Source organism: Chelonia mydas, chromosome 11 (genome assembly GCF_015237465.2).
Source record: "Chelonia mydas isolate rCheMyd1 chromosome 11, rCheMyd1.pri.v2, whole genome shotgun sequence".
Lineage (NCBI taxonomy): Eukaryota > Metazoa > Chordata > Testudines > Cheloniidae > Chelonia > Chelonia mydas.
Window position 1 is genome coordinate 43,591,229 of NC_051251.2, and position 21,467 is coordinate 43,612,695.

The 21,467-nt window shown below is 41.1% G+C and overlaps 1 protein-coding gene across 2 annotated transcripts in view; it reads left to right on the top strand.

Moving 5' to 3' along the window:
• The window catches only part of AGPS (alkylglycerone phosphate synthase), a 161,874-nt gene that overhangs the window by 37,277 nt on the left and 103,130 nt on the right, over positions 1-21,467 (top strand). For both annotated transcript variants that reach the window (XM_043524751.1, XM_037913198.2), the window contains exons 2-7: positions 7,633-7,722; positions 9,310-9,400; positions 11,809-11,929; positions 12,021-12,095; positions 14,812-14,883; positions 18,287-18,366. In XM_043524751.1, the coding sequence (XP_043380686.1) occupies positions 9,326-9,400; positions 11,809-11,929; positions 12,021-12,095; positions 14,812-14,883; positions 18,287-18,366 (423 nt within the window). In that variant the 5' untranslated portion in view covers positions 7,633-7,722; positions 9,310-9,325. The remainder of the gene's footprint in view (positions 1-7,632; positions 7,723-9,309; positions 9,401-11,808; positions 11,930-12,020; positions 12,096-14,811; positions 14,884-18,286; positions 18,367-21,467) is intronic.

The following is a 21,467-nucleotide window of genomic DNA, read 5'->3' on the forward strand; positions in this document are numbered from 1 at the left end:
CATTAAACACAATTGCTTTTAACCCCAGTAGTGTAGTTACAAATGTGTACTCACCAGAGCTGCCTTCTTTGGCTTCAGGGTCAGGGATCCCGCCTTGGGAGGATATTGGCTCCAGGGTGATAAGGTCCTGGCTTCCGGGGAGAATGAATTTTCCGCTTGCCTGCTGCGCATTCTCCTCCTCCTCATCCACAAAATCCTCCTCCATGTTGCCTGAGACTCCCCCCTTGCAGGTGTCCTTGGACAGCAGTGGGGTTCCGGTAGGGTCCCCCCGCAAAATTGCATGCAGCTGATCATAGAAGCGGCATGTCTGAGGCTCTGACCCGGAGCGAGCGTTTGCCTCCTTTGTCTGTAATAGGCTTGCCTGAGCTCCTTAACTTTCACGTGGCACTGCTGTGTGTCCCTGGTGTAGCCTCTCTCCACCAAGCCCTGTGCGATTTTTGGCATATATATTAGCATTTCTTCTTTTTGATAGTTCTGCCTGCACAGATTCTTCTCCCCATACAGCAATCAGATCCAATGTCTCCCGTTCGCTCCATGCTGGAGCTTGTTTGCGATTCTGGGACTGCATGGTCATCTGTGCTGCTGAGCTCACCACACTGACCAAACAGGAAATGAAATTAAAAAGTTCCCAGGGCTTTTCCTCTGTACCTGGCTAGTGTATCAGAGTTGAAAGCGCTGTCCAGAGTGGTCACATTGGAGCACTCTGGATTAGCACCGCGAGGCCAATACCGTTGAATTGCACAATGCTGTGCCTGCACTACCCCAAATTCGACCCCAGAAGGTCGATTTTAGGGCTACTCCGCTCGTTGGGGAGGAGTACAGCAGTCGATTTTTAAGAGCCCTTTAGGTCGACGGAACGGGGTTGGTTATCTAGGCGCATTGCTTATAAAATCGACCTAACGCTGCTAAATTCGACCTAACCTCAGTGTAGACCAGGGCTTAGAGTGCAAACCTTGTGTTGCAGGTCAGTGTCCCGAGTGATAGTTCCTGTCCCTCTACTGATGGGTGAGTGCAGGCCACACTTGCTCTGCAACCCGACTACCCTGGGGGAAGAATCTTCCCCACCCCTCTGGGGCCAGATAAAATGCAATACCCCCAAATTATTGAAAAATAAAGTGAAAACTTGTGGGTTTAAAAAAAAAAAAATCTCATGGGTCTCTCTTTAATTGTATTTTAAAGATGCGTTTAATCAGTGTTCATTCTGGGGTTTGCTAGTTTTTGGGTATAAATGCTAACGTTTTGAGGACTAGTTAGGTGTTAGAAAATCAGTCTTAAATTCTTTAAATATGGGAAATTAAGTAAATTTTGCTGATGTGCAAAGAATCCCTTTGAAAGTATACTTGTTAATGTGTGTTTAATAACCAATACATTACACATTTATGCTTTGGAGAGAACTGTTTTTGCTTTAGTCTTGTGTGCAGTGTCTCTTCAGGATACAAGATACTTTGAAAACCTTTTTGATGTTGTAATACACTTGCTTAGATTAAGCCGTGGATAAATTTATAATGAAGAAAGTTAGCTGACTTAACACTGACATTCTTCTCCTCTTGATATGCAGCTTGGTGATAGCGGAATAAGTAGTGAAGGAATTCCAGTCATGTTTCAGCTTCTTCACTGAGCGTAGTCCTTTTTGGAAGTTACTTACCACATTTTACAGGTGGAAAAAGTTAGTACTTCAGGTGTTGAGGTTTAATCAATTTGTACAGTATGGAAAATGTAAAGTGCTGTATAACCATTTATATTGGAAGCATGTAACACCAATTACTATAAGAAAGTTGTGCATGCTGGTGGGGTGGAATAGTATTGTTTCTCTGGGAAAATAAGAACTTAATTTTTCTTGCTTAGGAATATTTTGTATCTGGTTTCATGAGCTGTACCTTTAAATCTTTAACCTTAGAGAATTGAAAATCATAATTCAGAAAGCTATAGTTCTTGCGATGAAAACTGGTAAATCTGTTCTCCATGAAACTGTGGAAGTCAATTTCTTAAGGTTTTATACTGTTGCCCATTACCCTAATACCTGAGTATGAGATTTTAAGACTGATGCACTGTAACTACACCTAGAAACAATCTTGTTACTCCAGCAGTAAAAGTGTACTTTGCTTTGATAACTGCTATTTAAGAATACATTTTGAGGTCAGTTTTATTTGTGGATTATAATAAGATTTTTTTTTTAAATTTACTGTACCAAGCAAATGAACCAGAAGCATAAGTCACTTCTGTTTTACTCTAATATACATGGCACACAAAGCTCACATTTCTTAATAAAGGGCTATGAAGTTGTTTTACTGTGATGGTGGACTACTGCCACCTTGTGGGCATGTCTTTTGCAGTTTTGAGACACCATTTTCTCCTGTAACATTTCTAGGGGACTCTACTGCATTTTGTGCTATAATCTGAATGGCTGCCATCATTCGATAGCAAGTAGCTCCATGGGGAGAGGAGAGAACCTATTTCTTTGGGGGTTTTTGTTTGTTTGTTTTTCAGCAAGATATAAAAATACAGTCTTTGACTTTGAAAGAAATGCTAGTTCCAACAGAGATGCCAACCCTCCCTAATTTTCCATAATTCTGGTTTTTACACATAATTACAAAATTACTAATTCAGGCTTAAATCTACTAATTTTGCAAGTGTGTGCATGCACACACATACGGTTTGTCTCTCCACCACTCGGGTCCGATGAATACAGCAAATAATGGCACAGCCATGGGGGCGTTCTTCTCCATCACTTCTATGGGACATGCCCAGACTGCACAGTGAGGGCCTGGTAGGAGGTAAGCCACAGCAATTTTGAATTGGTTGTGCAACGCTGCTGGAATCAGTGCCCAAGCCACAGGCTGCATGTTGTATTTAGAGCACAACGCGCAGCCTGTAACTTGGGCACTGAATCCAGCAGCACTCCAAAGCCCACTAACAATTGCCATGGCTTGACTCCACTAGACTTTCACTGGGCAATCGGTGGAGGAGGAGACTGTGGTGATGGAGGAAGTGGGGGGGAAATGCAACACAGGTGGGAGAAGAGGAGGATCATCCTGGGAATGATGTCCAGGCCTCGGACTGGCCAAGGTAATTAAATGCCACCTTGGGCCTAGGAGGGCAGCTTTCCTAGGGCCAGTCTTTTCCATCTCCCAGTTTGGGGGTGGGGTTCAGGGGCATAATGGGCAGGGGAGAGCCCAAGCACTCTCCTCTTCGCCATAGACAAGAGAGGGGAGGGAAGAAAAGACTCTGGTTTCTAGGGGAAGATACAGGAGGTCCAAGCACACTCTTTAATTCTTCAGGATTTTTTTTCATAAACATTCCTAAAAGTCTCAGAATAAGTTTGGCATCTCTGACTGCAGTATAGCTTTTAAAAACTTGAATTTTATATCATGTCAATGAAAGTAAAATATTTAAAATTACTTAAGACCCTATTTACCATGCTATTTTCAGAACTCTAGTTCCTGTTGTCAGTGTTGCCATAGTAACTTGGTTTCTTTCCAGATGTTTTCTCTTCAGGCAATATTCTTATACATATCCAAGAGCATGCTATCTCTTGTATTCAGAATTTCATCTGCACTGAAGAGCAGAATGCTTTTTAAAAAATACACAAGAGTCACACCAGAACATGGCCAGCATTACCCTTTTGGCACTGTGTGGGAGGGAAGGGATGGGAACTGCTTCCAGCTGCGGGGGAGGAGAAATGGGGGAAGGGATGACCTGGCCTATGTCTTTGCAGAGCTCATCCCTTCCTGCCCACACCATGTGGAAAGGCAGCTGGCCACTGACATAACCCGTCTGCCTCCTGTCCCCGGCTACTGCGCGGGCAGGAAGGGGTTAAGCTCTAAGGACACATTGTGTACCATGGCCCAGGGAACCTGACTGCAGGGGCTTCAGCGGCCACAGAGCCTGGCCAGTGAGGTGGCTCAGCAGGAGAGGGTGCCTAGGGGCGGAGCAGCTCTGCACTCCCTGGGAGCAGGACCCAGAGCTGTGGAGGATGGGGTGGGTGAAGAGGGTGCTTAAGCCCCTGCGGGGGGGGGGGGGGGGGCTGCTGTGGAGCTTGCTCTCCCCCCCCCCGCAAGCCAGTACTCAGTAGGGGCTGCGCTGATGGACTGGCAAGAGGAGCAGCTGGCCCCGCACGCTGCAACTTCGCCCTGCCACCAGTCTTGCACCCCCACCCTCATTTTCTGCCACTGGATCCCCCACTCACCACTGGTGGGTGGGCGGTTGGCGAGCAGGGATCCAGCCAGCAGCAGGACCTGCTGGTACAGACTGGGGGGAGGGAAAGCAGAAAATATGGGACAATTTACCCATTTTTAAGAAAAAGTCAGGACACCTGTTGGAGGCCTTAAATACGGGACTGTCCCATTAAAAACAGGATATCTGGTCACCCTACCTGTATATAACTTGTACTACAGTACCTGGGTATTATGAAGATTGTAGTTGCAGCTCAAGTTAAGGCTGCATTGAGATCTCTTTTTCCTCTTAAAGAGGCTTAATATCTGCTTTACATATTTGTGTCCAAAAAACTTTAACCTGAATTTAAAATGATTGGTGATCAGCATGACCTTGTGCTATTCGTACCCTTTCAGAAAATGAGTTTAATTCCCAAAAGTTAAACTTTGGTAAATCAGGAAATGCACAGAATTTTAAGGAGAAGCTTTCCACATAATCTTAATTCTGTCCCCTGTGATTCCTGCCCTAAGAATTCCTTTGGGGAGATTACAGTACCATATGCCCCTGTGTCTGCCAACCAGTAGTAAATAGATCAGTGGTGCTGTATAGAGGCCAGCGAGGATCTGAAGATCTGTATTAATAGAAGTGCTGAATTGGCGTTTAGGTTGGCATAGAGAACATGAGAGATTTGGTTAGGGGAAAGAAAAAATATTGTCATATTCCCAATTTCTATTGCCATCCACATATGGGAGGGGAAAGAAGGGCAGAGTTAGGTAGTGTAGATTTGATGACTGGGAAATGTCAACTCTCTATTTCCCGGCTTTTCAATTTTCAGTTCCAGAAATTAAATTCTTATGTTCTGGAAGAAGCAAAGGGCGGTTCTGAAAGCCTACAATCTTAACTTCACCTTAAAGATTTTGCTTGTGAGCTTCTCTTGTTTGAGAAGGTTGGGGTAGCAGAGGGACCAGGTTGAGGGCCAACTCAGGAAGTCATGCTTGTGATATGCAGAATTTTCATGTGCTCTGTTCTCAGCTCTGTCTGTGGCATGCAGAGCTCTCTGATTCTCCCATCAAGCACTAAGTACAAGCTTGGGGAGTTTCCTATTTGAGGAGGGAGGGCAGGAGGGTGGGATTGCAGGCTCCCACTTTCCTACTGCTGAGGAGGATCACAACTGCATTATAAAAACTGGCCCCTGGGCTTTTGTAGCCTTCCAAAACATCAGTTCTGTCTCCTGATGTCCCCCGTAAGCAAGATACGGTAATACAGAATGGGGGATCCCCAGAAACTGAAGAGTAATCGATGAGTTTCTTCCTGATCAACTCCTCCACTCTCTCTGTGCTTGTGGCATGCGGTAAGTTTTCCTGTGCTTAGCTCACCTTGGTCTGAGTAATGTGTGTGCCACAGGAAGTCCTCAATTAGGGTGGGTGGCATGGGATTGTGAGGTTCCTTAGTGCCTGGTCCTGCCATAAGAAGTTCGGGTACAATCTATAAATATTTTACAGCAAGCATAACACTGGCCCCAGGCCTGCTACTTCCCCAAACATCCCTCTTACATCTCCTCCTTTTGGCTCCCTTTTCCCCTTCCAGGAAGGTGTGATTGGATGTTGATTTTTTCCACCTGCCCCCTTTCCCTAAGTCTCAAAGCTTCTCAGCACCAAATCAGCCAGAATTTGCCCAAGTTCTTTGCAAACCAAAATAGATTCGTTAGGCCCTTGTAGAGGCCAAATACCCTACATCTGGGGAGACAGAGGCATTTTTTTTAAAACAATTAAGCAATTTGGGAGGTCACACAGTCAGCAATAGAACCAGTGTCTGAGACACAGGCCATTCCATTAACCATAAGACCATCCATCTGCAGTCTGAACCTTGAACAGAACCCAGATCTTCTGCATCCCTAGTCCATCTCATTAGCATAGTAGTTATCTTTTGCCCTACACACAGTCAGTGGGTTCCTTTCTGGCTTTGGCTAAAAAGTCCATCCTGAATCTGAGAAACCTTCTTGATGAAAGTTGTGAAACGGAGATGTTCTCATGAAAACTTTTGGTTTGGGGTAATTGGATTTTCTGCCAAAAATAATTTAACTGGAAAATTCCTGTCCTGCTCTAATCACTACACAGATGTTGTGCCTGATTTCATTTGGCACATGCCTTTCGAAAGAAGGGCTTGTTGCTCAAAAGGCAGCATGGCTCAGTGAATGCGAGAGCCTGCCTTACCAGAAACCTGGATTCCAGTTCCAGATCTGCCTGATTTGACTTTGTGCAACCGCAGTTACTTAGCTACAAACTTTTAGGACCTGTCAGGTGTACATGAATATTAACAAGAGATAGCAAAGGGAGGAGGCTTGCACTCTTGGTCTTTGGGTTTGCGGATCTTTGTTCACTAGGCTACAACATATTGTACAGGGACACCATCTTAGTGTGCTGCATTGTGGCTGTTTGGTCTGGCGGATGGCTGTTTAGTGCATGGTGCACACGTGAGCTAGTACTAGCTGAATGGTGCAGAGCAGCCAGAGCATACCAGTAAATTTGCCCTTTAAAATTGAAAAATAGTTAAGGTTGATTACTTGTAATTAGTTGAAGATATGTAGTATCACTAGGTAGATTTCTGAGACATTCTTGTGTATTGTGTTTCATTTTTAATACATTTAATGTATCATTAAGGCATCAAAAGAAATTTTGCCCTGTGGGGATACCCTTCAGTTACAATTGAGGTATTATAGTTTTGTGGTTCCATTTTAGAGGAAACATGAGGGGTGTTTTCTCTTCCCCCCTGCTACCCCTCAGCTACATAGTGTCAGTACTACAAGGCAGAGTTCAGGTTCTTTGGGCACCTTAACTGAATTTCCATGCCTGAGCCTGTTTGATTTTCTTTACATTTAACCTTTATTCTGAATTTTCTTTCTTTGGACTGATTTGGGCTACAGCGTTAGAAGAAGGTTGTCATCCCATTTTACTCTTAAATTACTGTATGTGCTGTTAACTATATTTATACTGGAGTTAAGTTTATTTTTGTCTGGGACTAATGATTAAACAATCATTGGTTTTTCACTTTCTTTGGTGAAAATCTTTACTTTGGAAAATTAAGTTCACAGATTCAAATACTGATGCTAAATTGTTAAATAACAAACTATCTTAAATTTAACACAGAAAATCTTACAAAATTTACATTTTTCTTGATTGCTGGCACCATATACTATATGCATAAAAAGATCTGTCTGCTGTAGGCTGGTTTTTGTTCACATAATTATCTTTCATATACTAGCTTTGTTGTACTATTTTCTTTTATATGGAAGGTATAACATTTGTGAAGCTAAATAGAATTCTACACAACTAGAAATATATCTTTATGATATGCATTTGACTCTTCAAATTCTGAACTAGTGGAGGGAGAGAGTAGAGTTAATCTTAAATTGTTGCAAAAGCCAAAACAATGGATGTCAACAATCTGCTAACTTGTATTAAAATCTTTTTTCCCTTTTAGGCAAGAAATTCTGAAGTGGAATGGATGGGGATACAATGACTCCAAATTTATATTTAATAAGAAGGGACAAGCAGAATTCACAGGAAAAAGGTAAATGAAATTTCTGGCATCACTGTGTAGCTAATATTATGAAGTTTCTTGTTTTTAAGTATTTTATTTTTGAGAATCTGTATTTGATTTAAAACACTACACAGTCTATATGAAAGATGATTGCTTTTTTGTCACATCGTCTAGAATAAGCTTAAAATGTTCTGTCTGCATTTTTAACAACTTTACTGAGTTATAAAATAGTACTTTACTAGTGTGTATAGTAAAATAAACCTTCACTGAGGGTTAATTCATTGCATGCCTTATTAAAAGCTTAATGATAGAGGACAACTTAAGCAAAATTAGTCTTCCCCATAATTCCAAGTAGTCACCCTGCTCACGATTTAACTTGATCTTGAGTCTCCATTATAACACTCATTTATCTAAGGTTTGGTCAGTATGCAGCATTCTTGAGTATTCTTCGGTTCTAAGAATCTCATGCGAGAACAAGCATGTCATTTTACTGATTAGTTAAATGCCAGTTTGTTTTTTTATGAGGAAACCTGTATTCATGTATAGAACTTCCATTGGTGATCATAAAACATTTCTTGGATCAGGGTTGTGGTGAGGATAAATACATTAGATTGTGAGATGCCAAGATACTGTAACGAGAGGGAGGGGGCAATATAAGTACCCAATTAGGGTTGTCAGGCGTCCGTTTTTCGACTGGAATGCCTGCTTGAAAAGGGACTGTGGTGACTCCAGTCAGCACCACTAACCGGGCCATTAAAAGTCTGGTTAGTGGCACAGCGGGGCTAAGGCAGGCTCCCTGCTCTGGCTCTGCCCGGCTCCCAGAAGTGACTGGTATGTCCCTGCAGCCTCTAGGCACAAGGGCGGCCAAGGAGGCTCTGTGCGCTGCCCCTGCCCCGAGTGCTGGCTCTGCAGCTCCCATTGGCTGGGAACCATGGCCAATGGGAGTTGCAAGGGCGGCGCCCGCGTCCAGCGTGGCAGTGCTCAGAGTCACCTGGCTGCATCTCTGCCTAGGGGGCACAGGGACATGCTGGTCGTTTTTGGGAGCTGCCTGAGGTAAGTGCCACCCCCTCCCACGCTCCAACTCCCTGCCCCAGCCCAGTGAAAATGAGTGAGGGTGGGGAAGAGCAAGCAATGGGGTGGGGAGGCGGATGGAGTGAAAAAGAATGAATGGTATGCAGAAGGTAATTGAGTGCTCCTATTTTTGCTATTTCCCATAATACAAAAGAGAACATTCAAGAGAAATGAAAGATAAATTTTAAATTGGTCAAAGGAAATACATTTTTGCACATTGCATAGTTACCACATGGAACTCATTGGCACAAAATATCATTAAGGTCAAAAACTAGTAGGATTCAAAAATTACACGTGTGTAGGTGGAAATATTGACATTTCCATTACATACAATTTAATCCTTTTTTAAGATGCACAGTCTTAACATTTCTGTATAATTGTTTTATATTTAGCACTAAATATGCATAATTTTGCAGACCTGGATATGAATTTAAATCTAATAAATTTTTCCCTTGTTCTGCATAAGTACAAATAACTAAGACATTTATCTGATTTACATAATATTTCATATTAAGAAGAACCTATGTAATATAGACTTTGTTTCAGGTACAGGTTGAGTGGTATGGTGTTACCTGTTTTGAAGGAATGGATGGAAAAAACCTTAGGAGCAAGTCTGGAGCACAAAATTACCTCTAGAGTAAGTAAATAGCTGAAAAGGCAGTTCCTTCAAACATATTACACTCATGATGACATAACCATTCATCTATTAGACATGACTCAAGCTGTTACCCTCAGTATGCCCTTGCATATGGTTGAGTGCCTTAGTATTAATACAATATATTTATTTTGAAATGTCATGCCTCCTTATAGACTATGTTGTATATCAAAAGCTGGGTGACTTAAAATTACTGAAAGTCCAAATTGCTGTAATGTCACACTACTTTAATCAAAAGATTAGCTACTTGTACAGGGAATATTGGGGTTACTTTTTGCATGGTGATATATTGTCTCAAACAGACTGCTGAATGCAGGAGCCTACCCAGAAAGGAGAGAACTTTCATATCGGAGTAAATATTTTAATTACTATTTGCAATGAGAAGCAATATACAGAAAATATAATAGTTAAACTGTAACATACAGTTTTAAATAATTTCTGCAGAATGACAGTGTCTATTGAACCTACTTGATAAATTGCCAATGTATATAATCTGTTTGAGATTGTATAATATTTGCATGCGTCTCTATGCATTGAAGATTTTGGCTTTCCAGGGTAACTAGGATATTAAACTGATGTTTTCTTGAAAGTTGCAGCAAAAGCTTTAATAGATCTTTACAGTTCTAAAGCATACCTAATAATTGCGTTCAGTTCATGGAACATTAATGTTTAAAATCATTTGGTGTTATAACACTTAACAAAAATTCAACTTTGATAATTTTAAATCCGTTTTTAAAATCAAATTCACCTTTCACCATTTACACTTTTTTATTTACTTTTGAACGTGACTTGGACAATGAGCATAGACTAGTCAAAGGAGCTACTAAGTGTTTCTCTTTAGTTCACATGCACAATTATTTATTATTTGTATGATAGGAGTGCCTGGGGAGCCAGATAAAGGCCTGAATATGCTAGGCGCCATACAGATAGGTAACAAAAAGATGGTCCCTTCCCTGAAGAGCTTAAAATAAGTGTAAGAATGTACCTGCACTTGGGTTGCAGACCTAGCAGGGAAAACTAACACCCAAACTAACTTAATTTGGAATAATCATGTGGAAATTGTTCTGTTAAGTTTTGTGAAAGTTCTTAAAGCAAAACATATATGTGGGTCTTAAACTGACAGTTTTCCCTTATTTTTTTTAAATGCAAGCAATCCTTAATTTTTTAATATTTCTAAAAATCCTTCCAATTGGAAATCTTTTTTCCTCCTGTTTTCCTCCTTTCTCATTTGATTTTTTTTTTTTTAATGGCAGTCAATTGTGGAGTATCAGGATTAGAAATTTCAGCCAATCATAGCTCAGAAAAGTTTAAAGACTGAAATTTTGCGTATTCAATCAAATTGATCCTCTTTAGGATACATCTGTAAGTGAAGTTATAGTTTTGCTTGGAGAATTATTAAAACTTGTGTAAAATGGGAAAAGCCCAGTTTATTGGAAAGTAACTTTTTACTTGTAACATAGCAAAATTGCTCAGCAATCATTGAAAAACAGAAGATGGAACCCCCACTGCCATTTTTAGTTTCTTTTCAGAGTAGAACTGCACTTAGTCTGTAAAGATCTTTCTTTGTGTCTTGTCTTTGGTGAAGGGCTAAATCCTGTAGTTCGCCCTGTTTCAGCTATCTGCTTTGTGATCTTTCCTTATTCTCACAGTGCTAGGGAGTAAGACTATGTTTAGGTGGGTGCATAACTGGTTGGAAAACCGTTCCCAGAGAATAGTTTATCAGTGGTTCACGGTCAAGCTAGAAGGGCATATCAAGTGGGGTCCCGCAGGGATTGGTCCTGGTTCTGGTTTTCTTCAATATCTTCATTAGTGATTTAACTAATGACATAGAGAGTACACAAATAAAGTTTGCGGACTTTACCGAACTGGGAGGGTTGCAGGTGCTTTGAATGATAGGATTAAAATTCAAAATGATCTGGAAAAACTGGAGAGATGGTCTGAAGTAAATAGGATGAAATTCAGTAAAGAGGAAAGCAAAGTACTCCACTAAGGAAGGAACAATCAGTTGCACAAATACAAAATGGGAAAGGACTTGGCATGGTTTTTGTGAAGCACTGGACTATTGTACTGAACAGATCATTGGCTTTGACCGTGACATACTGAACAATTTATCTGAAAAATAAGGGTTAGAGGGATCAGTGAGGGGTCCAGTCCACAGAAGAGAATGCAACTGAGTGGAGGAATCAAAAGGGACTCGTAGGTAGTGTAGTTAGAATTGAGGCCAGGGATGATAATGAAGACAACTTTAATTGGGTTAAATTCAAATACCCATATTTTGTTGAGTTTATCAACTGCTAACTCTAATCTGGGTAGTTGGGGTTGTCATGAGAGACCAGCACGATTTAGGGGACTCCCTAGTAGTAGTGATTTTTTTTTTTCTTTTATTGTAGGCTTTCTTAAATACTAGTGATGTACCCCCATCAACTGTAAATGAAGAATTTCTTCAGGATCTTAGAGCCACTACAATTTCATATTCACGGGAAGCAGAAGATAGGGTGTTCAGAGCTCATGGTAAGATCAAGTCCAATGTGTAATTTTACACTTTTAGAAGTATATAAGATTTTAAAAAATCCTTGTAACTTAATATTTTTTTGTACTTCAGGTCACTGCCTACACGAGATATTTGTGCTAAGGGAAGGAATGTTTAAACGAATTCCTGATATAGTTGTATGGCCAGGTAAAAACTTTTAAATTTATTTTTTTCTTTTCTCTGGAGGCTGTAGCTTCCCGTGACAACTGATGAAGGGTAGTAGTTTGGGAAGCAGTCCTGTCACACTAGTTGGATATCTCTCACTTTGTCATTTGTTTGCAATAAATAAACTGAAATTGTTAGTACCAAGGAATCAAAAATGGCTTCAGTCTCGCCTTTTAAGAGTAGTCATTTTTACTTTTTTACTTTGCAATCTAGATGTTCTCATCTCTATATGTTACCATGGGGTATTCAATGCAGTGTTAGATTTATCCTAAGGACTTTAATTTCAGTTAATAGTTCTAAGTAATGGTCTTTCATTGTAAGGTTAATGCTCATAGTTATAATCAACTGATTATATACAACTTCTCAATTTTTAATAAATGATTAAACATTGTCTTGGTGTGTGTGCCTTTTTGTACTGATGACCAGCCCACATCACGCATACTGTAACTCCTGAATTTTCTGGGGTTTCAGCACTTGCTTGGGGATAATTACAACATTCCTGTAATTCATAAGAATGGCCATACTGGGTCAGACTAAAGGTCCATCTAGCCCAGTATCCTGTCTTCTGACACTGACCAGTGCCAGGTGGTTCAGAGGGAATGAACAGGTAATCATCAAGTGATCTATCCCCCGTCACCCATTCCCAAACAGAGGCTAGGGATACCATCCCTGCCTATCCTGGCTATTAGCCATTGATGGACCTATCCTCCATGAATTTATCTAGTTCTTTTTTGAACCCTGTTATAGTCTTGGCTTGGTCAAACTTGGATAGTTTTGCAGATCTCACAAATCCAGAATTCCAGCCCAGTTTGAAGGAAACCAATTCAGTCATTTTAAAAGCTAGGAATGTTTTATGTCACACACCACTAAGTATTACTATTTAGCTATGCATGCATGTGCACATATACAGGCTTAATGGAAAAAATCTAACACACCTCTTCAGCACATCGTTTTGAAATGCTCAGAACTTCTGGTTAATCAAAGCCAATTGTTTCTCTTGCAAACCAAGCAAAGGTGCTAGTCCTTAAAGACTATATCCAGGCGAAAGTTCAAGCTTCAGTCATTTTTATTTTACTATGTCTAAAACAGTATTGTCAAAATGCTTGTAACAACTGTACTTTTCACTCACTGTACTCAAAAACAGCTGAAGGAGCTTTTGCTCAAAAATAAAATTAATCTTCATGGGGAACAAGCATGGAAAATTTCAGCCCATACACTAAATTTTCTAGAAGATGAGCATGTGAAAATTGAGGACAGGGCTTGGAAACTAATTGTAGTGAGAATTAGTAGGTTCCCATTATAATGTCATAGAGGTAATAAGAGCCCTAAGCATGCTTATGAAAGTGACAAACAGAAAAAGCTAAAAGGAAGAATTAAAGAAAATAGAAAAGAAAATAGAGCTTGTATCTTTTTAATTTTTGGCAAAACTTAGAATCTAAAGATGGAAAGAAATAACTCCTGGAAAACAAATCCTGGCTAGCTTGTCTTTGCTAGCATTTTTGCAGGTTTTGAAGATGCACGTGCACAGCGTGTGCATGTGCATCTTAATTCATTAAGTACATCCCTGAATTACTGATCTGTACTCTCAACCTTAATGCCATTTTAACACCGTTTATCTGGGAATTTCCTAGGTGTTTTTTTAATTAAAAGTTTCATGCATGAACCATATACACGAAACCAAAAGAGGATGTTGCCATGTAATATTTCTAATTTGAAGATGCCAAGTATGAATTTAAATCTTTCATTTTAACTTTTTATGGTCGTATTCACAAGTATGCTGTGGCTGCTTTATTGTTCTGGAGCAGCATGAAAGCAGCCAGAGCTTACTGACCAGTTAACTAGGTTTACAGTTGCTTTGCAATGCAAAGCAGCCAGAGATCATACCCCTGTTTCTCTGTCTTCTGCTCTCCAAATTCCTCCTGCCTTTTGCACCTCCCTGCGTTCCCCTCCATATGCACGCTCAAATCCCTCCTTGTCCTCCACACTGTGTGTACCCACCCTAGTTTCACCCTTTTTCTGGCATTCCTTCTATTCTCTTGCACATGCACACATGGCCCCTAATTTCACCCTCCTGTCTTTTCTGTTGCAGAGGCATGGTACAAAGGGTAGCTTCTGAAAAGAAGTAGTTGGGCTTATAATAATTGAAAACTTTTTTCCAGAGCCTGAGGCAGAAAAAAAGCCTTTCCTTCAGAGAAATCCACTAAGAACTGCCCTCTTTCAAAACTGCAGCTATTTTTCATCTCAGTTAAATGGGATCTAGTTTTCAGCTCGATGTAGTTTAGATACCTATTTAAAAATTAAATTGAAAAATATACCTGTAAAGTTTACACAATGAATAATTTGAATTGTCTGTCCGTCTCTTTTGCTCTGGAAGTTCCCCAGCTGTTGATGACCCCTGAGTAGGCCAGGAGTCTTGTGCTTTCTGTGTAATTTAAACCTGACATTGTTTTCAGCCTGGAATAACTCCACAGCCTCAGTATATTTGTGGTATTGTTTCACTTCAATTTTGTCTATTTGAGCCCATTTATTCTTCTTGGATGTCTCTGCCCTCACTTTGAAAATGGGCTACTGCACTACTAGAATGCCTGAAAGTACCAATCAAGCCCTAAAGAATTAGCAGGCGACTAGTAGGTGTGCTTAAATTGAAGCTAACTGTTCAAAAGCCTGTTTTAACTGGAATCTATTTATTCTTAATTAGGTTGCCATGATGACGTAGTTAAAATTGTGGAACTGGCCTGCAAACATAATCTTTGCATAATACCATTTGGTGGTGAGTATTGTACCTTTAAAAATTTTGGCAGGGTAAATTTAAACTATAAAGTTACATATTACTTTAAGTTCAATTGAAGTGACTAGTGCTAGTGGCATGAGGTCATGCCAATAAATCTGCCAACTCTACACAGGTGTATCTTGAGCGTTTAGAGGTGTTGAGTATATATTTATAAAGTACTGTTTAAAGAAGTAGTCATATGTCAAGACTTTGGCAAGGTTAATAATTAATTTAATTTTGAAGACAAATAGATCGCATAGAATTTATAATCTTATTTGCTGTGCTTGGTTCACTGAAATCTAGTGGAAGTCTTTTACATCAGTCAGCACTTGAGTGTTTCACTATATAAGAGGAGCAATTTATTCTTTGAGGTGGCATCTGCATATTCCCACTAGCACTGCTGCACTTTGGGTACCTTCTAGAAGAGCAGTTTCCATTTGGGCCTGAATGAGCATGCAGCACCAAACATTGGGAGCAGAAGTTACAAGAAGACATGCAGGCAGTTCCTCCTTTTTTGGCAGTTAGCTGTGGGCATATATTTTTCTCTTGGTAATTTCATCAATCTTGTTGAGGCTTTTTAGACAGTGAACTTTAGATAGTTCATTGCTCAGTTATATTCTTGGCTCATTTCTGAAGCATCAAGTCAGTTCAGATTCCTGATGTCTGAGCCCAAGCATTTGATGTGCCTCAGAGAAAAACATTCCTTGGTATAGCGTTTTACACATTGGGCCTTTTACACAATAGGCTCAAAAGGACAGGCACATTCAGATCCTGACATTTCTCATGAAGGAAGGTCTTGTGGCCCGACCCCCTCAGATTTGTCCTCAGTACAGAGATGGAGAGGCCTTTCAGGTCCTATGTGGGGAAACAGAAGACTTTCCAGTCCTGGAACTGATACCTTTTGTAAGCTCCAAGTCAGAGCAGTGTCAGTATCCAGAGGGCAGTTCTGGCATTGAGGAAACCACTTCCATCATCATCTGTCTGGTGCCTAGGTTTGTCAGTGCTGGAGACTTCAAAAGTGCCTCTGTCTTCAAGGGAACAGTGTGTTTGTACGGACTCCCCATTTCTGAAGTCTTTCAGCTCTATGGAAGCCTCTAGCTGAGCTTGCTTCTATTCATGCCAAACAGAACCGAGAAACAGGGTCTTGGTTGGGCTTGACATTTTTGGAGACCTCAGTTGTGCTCTTCTTTGCCCTTAAGCATATAAGGGTAAGAAAATGGGGCTAGGAGAGAATCTCTGCCTTGGAGCATTCTGTGCCATTACAAAAGAGAAAAGTTATCCCATATCCAGGGAGTGCAGTAGGCAGATTGGAAGCCCCTTTTCTGCCTCTCTTAATTCCAAGGGTGCCTCTCTTTAATTATTGCAGAACTCGAGGATTCAATCAGACTTCACCCTTCTTTGGTGACCATGTAGGTGACAACTGTCAGTGAGCCTGTGTCTTTCAACATAGGACTCATTCTGTGCCAGAATGATCTAGTGGAGATCCATATATAGATCTAGAGCAGGAGTGGCCAACCTGAGCCTGAGAAGGAGCCAGAATTTACCAGTGTACATTTCCAAAGGGCCAGCAGCACCTCTTCCCTCCTCCCCCTCCCCCCCGCCAGCTCCCAGAGCCTCCCACCCACTGGCAGCCCTGTGGATCAGCACCTCCCCCTCCCTCCCCGCACCTCCTGATCAGCTGTTTCGTGGCGTGCAAGAGGCTCTGGGGGTGGGGGAGGAGCGAGGGCACAGCAGGCTCGGGAAGGGGTGGAGTGGGGGCAGGGCCTATGGCAGAGCCAGGGGTTGAGCAGTGAGCACCCCCCGGCATGTTGGAAAGTTGGCACCTGTAGCTCCAGCCCTGGAGCCAGTGTCTATACAAGGAGCCGCGTATTAACTTCTGAAGAGCCGCATGTGGCTCCGGAGCCACAGGTTAGCCACCCCTGATCTAGAGCAGTGGTTCTCAAACTAGGGCCACTGCTTGTTCAGGGAAAGCCCCTGGCAGGCCGGGCCGGTTTGTTTACCTGCCGCGTCCGCAGGTTCGGCCGATCACAGCTCCTACTGGCCGCGGTTCGCTGCTCCAGGCCAATGGGGGCTGCAGGAAGGGCGGCCAGCACATCCCTCGGCCTATGCCACTTCCCACAGCCCCCATTGGCCTGAAGCGGTGAACCGTGGCCAGTGGGAGCTGTGATAGGCCGAACCTGCAGACTCAGCAGGTAAACAAACTGGCCCGGCCCATCGGGGGCTTTTCCTGAACAAGTGGCGGCCCTAGTTTGAGAACCCCTGATCTAGAGGATATTCCAGAGTCTCTTGATTTGAAAAATTTTTTTTTTTGGTGCTATTTGGGTTGGCTTGTGTGCGGTCTGACATGGTCTTCCAGGTTTACCTGGACAGCTCAAGGAACAAGGCAACTTCACCTACCAAGAGTGAACATTACATGAAGAGCTTGCTCTCAATTCCCTGGGGTAACTTTATGCAGACTCGTTTTTCTTATCCTCACTTAATCTGTGAATAATGTAGCCATATTATTAGAGACCTTCCTCAACGTCGTGAGGATCAGAGAACCATTAAAAGGGTAGCTGAGATATCTGCCTCTTCCAAAAGGGTTTAATTTCAAATTCAACTTCCTTTGCTACATCCATTTGTAGAACCTGTCTTTTACCCCACCTCTGGTTGGATTCCGCAACAGGTATTTCATATACTCATCTCTAGGTTCTTATGTGCTCTCTCTAGCCTTTGAGAAGTCTGAGGTCTCGAGCTGGCTGCTATGCATTATATGACAAAAGTGCCTTAGATTGATATTTTGGTCAAAAGGGGTGTGACCTTTGGTTTTATTCACACACTCATGCAGTTCTGCTTTCTCAACTAGGCATCTAGATTTGATGCTTGCTTTAGGATGACAGCTTTGCGATTCTTGTTTAACTAAACTCCTCAGCCCACTTTCCTGGGGCATTGTACTACTAGTAAGACTCTCATGAGGGGGAACATGTAGAGGCCACTTGAAGGAAGAAAGCTTACTTACCAGTAACTGTGGTTCTTTGAGGGTGGTGCTTCTCTATATTTGCACCACACCCACCTTTTCCCTCTTTAAACTTCTATTCTGGGGTTTAAAAGAAGGGAATGAAATGGTTGTGGAAATTGATGTCCTCCTTTAGCCTGTGCTCTGAATGTTTGGCATGACAAAGTGAAATTTGTGCAATTGAACAGGTACTCCTTTTGTGAACTTTCAAGAAATTCTGAAACGCCAGGGAAACATCCCGCAAATGTGAATGTGCAAATGTAATGCACTCTCAAAGAAACAGTTAGTGTTACGCAACCTTTCTAAGTGACACATACCTCATACCTAAAATGTATGTCTTAGTTAAATGTGGATAACAAAGATCAAGGGAAACTATTTCAATCTCTTTGATATCTCCAACATTTGCAGGAGGAACAAGTGTTTCTAGTGCTCTTGAATGTCCTGCAGATGAGAGAAGAACTATTGTTTCATTGGATACGTCACAAATGGTATGTAATACAAATTTTAAGGGAAACCTCAGAGGATGCAACATTTAAATGTACTGAATGTTTTAAAAGTTAACAAATTGCTGTAGTATTTGGTCATTACCTGATGCTGCAAGAGTGAAAAAGGGGGAAAAGAAGTTTGCCCACAATTTTTTTTAAATAGCTTCAATATTTTATTATATATCCAAAAGCAAGTGGAATGCAACTTTGAAAAGCTGTATCATAGATGTAAACTACTGGTCACTGGAAGCACACCCTGTTCAGAGAGAGAGGTCCAGTATTGTTCTGTTGCTGGTGTTGTTAGTGTATACTTCATGATGACCATTGTGAAGGAACCTAACAAAATAGCAGTACATTTTCTTTTCTATTGAATGCCCCTTGTATTCTTGCTAATGACATGTGAATGTGCAGGTTACTGTTTAAAATAGCAGTATACATAAATTTGTTACAAATAGACAAATGCCAAAAAAATAGTGTTAAGACTCTTAGCATAGTTACAGGGGTCTTAAAGGGACAACAGTTTGCAAATTGTACTTTGGAAATTTTTGCTTGCTACAGTAACAACACCCAAGATTATTGGGAAATGGCCCACCTTGATTATCATACACATTGTAAGGAGAGTGATCACTTTAGATAAGCTATTACCAGCAGGAGAGTGGGGTGGGGGGAGAGAAAACCTTTTGAAGTGATAAACACCCATTTTTTCATGGTCTGTGTGTATAAAAATATCCTCACTGCATTTTCCACTTTTATGCATCCGATGAAGTGAGCTGTAGCTCACGAAAGCTTATGCTCAAATAAATTGGTTAGTCTCTAAGGTGCCACAAGTACTCCTTTTCTTTTTGCGAATACAGACTAACACGGCTGCTACTCTGAAACCCAAGATTATTGTAAGTGAAATATTAGAGGGAGATATTCATTGTTTACTACCTGCATTTGAGTGCACTTTGCGTAGAGTCAGTTTCACTGCAGTGTTTTTTGCACAGTAACATTTACAAAACACAGGTTGGCAGGGGAGGACTCAGGCATGGTCCGTGGTAGTACTTTGAACTAAACTTTCTTTAAATTGACTAGATTTCAAGTTGACAGTGTCCCTTTAAATCAGTGAGTGGATGTATTATATGCTATGTTGCAGAATTACAAGGAGACTTCAAGTTTGTCACATGCTTAGTGCTATTGAAACTTTGTTTTCTGTATTTACTACTTTTCCATTGGTAGGAGGGATTGTACACTTGTAAAAACAGTTTTGTGGCTGTGCAATAATCAAATGCTACCTTTCAGAAAAGACATCCTATTTTTAATCTAGTTTTGTGTTCTGTAACATTTTGCAAAGCTGTGTTGGCTTGCTTCTCCATTCTCCATCACTCCTCAGAGCACTTCATTGGCCTGGGAGCAAAGACTGGGTTTTGACTCCTTTTCTATGACACTTCGGGTGGCAGGGAAGCTTGCAGCTTTCTCTTTCAACCTGGCTCAGAGAATTTCTCTTATAAAAGAGCTGCTCCTAGTGGCAGCTGCTCCTTGCTTTCACAGGCATCCTGAATGGAGTGGAATTGAGGAGCAGAGACAGCAGTGCTCACGTACGCGGACCAGAAGTGATCTGTGGCCCACAGTTTGGGAACCTCTGGTCAAGGAAAAAAAAGCAACTTTAAGTCATTAATTGTGCTATGATGCTCTTCTCAGTCATCCAGTTGCATTAACAGTAAATGAGAACTACAGGTTGTAAACGAATTTACTGTGACTTGATTAGTTAACATATCTGTTTAAAATATAGAAAATCTGATATGGACCTCGGATATCATCAGTGAAACAGGAGAGTAAGGTGAAAAATATTGTTGTCTGAACTACAAACTGGACATCCCTCTGAACTAGGGCTGTTGATTAATCGCAGTTAACTCACGATTAACTCAAAAATTAATCACGGTTAAAAACATTAATCACAATTAGTTGCACTGTTAAACAGTAGAATACCAATTGAAATTTAACTATTTGGATGGTTTTCTACATTTTCAAATATATTGATTTAAATTACAACACAGAATACAAAGTGTACAGTGCTCACTTTATTTTTATTGCAAATATTTGCACTATAAAACGATAAACGAAATGAGTAGTATTTTTCAGTTCACCTCATACATGTACCATAATGAAATCTCTTTATTGCGTAAGTGCAACTGACAAATGTAGATTTTTTTGTTACTTAACTGCACTCAAAAACAAAACAATGTAAAACTTTAGAACCTACAAGTCCACTCAGTCCTACTTCTTATTCAGCCAATTGGTAGGACAAACAAGTTTATTTACATTTACAGGAGATAATGCTGCCGGCTTCTTATTTACAGTGTCACCTGAAAGTGAGAATAGGTGTTTGCATGGCACTTTTGTAGCGGGCATTGCAAGGTATTTACATGCCAGATATGCTAAACATTCATATGCCCCTTTTATGCTTTGGCGACCATTCTGGAGGACATGATTCCATGTTGATGACCTTTGTTAAAAAAAATAATGCGTTAATTACATTTTGATTGAACTCGCTAGGGGCGAATAGTATGTTCCCTCTCTGTTTTACCTGCGTTCTGCCATGTATTTCATTTTATAGCAGTCTCGGGTGATGACCCAGCACATGTTGTTCATTTTAAGACCACTTTCACTGCAGATTTGACAAAACACAAAGAAGGTACCAATGTGAGATTTCTAAAGATAGCAACAGCACTCAACCCAAGGTTTAAGAATCTGAAGTGCCTTCCAAAATCTGAGAGGGATGAGGTGTGGAGCATGCTTTCAGAAGTCTTAAAAGAGCAACACTCCGATGCGGAAACTACAGAACCCGAACCATCAAAAAAGAAAATCAACCTTCTGCTGGTGGCATGTGACTCAGATGATGAAAGTGAACATGCATCAGTCTGCACTGCTTTGGACAGTTATCGAGCAGAACCAGTCATTAGCATGGACGCATGTCCTCTGGAATGGTGGTTGAAGACGAAGGGACATATGAATCTTTAATGCATCTGGCATGTAATGCCAGCTACAACAGTGCCATGTGACCATCCGTTCTCGCTTTCAGGTGACCTTGTAAATAACAAGCGGGCAGCATTATCTCCTGGAAA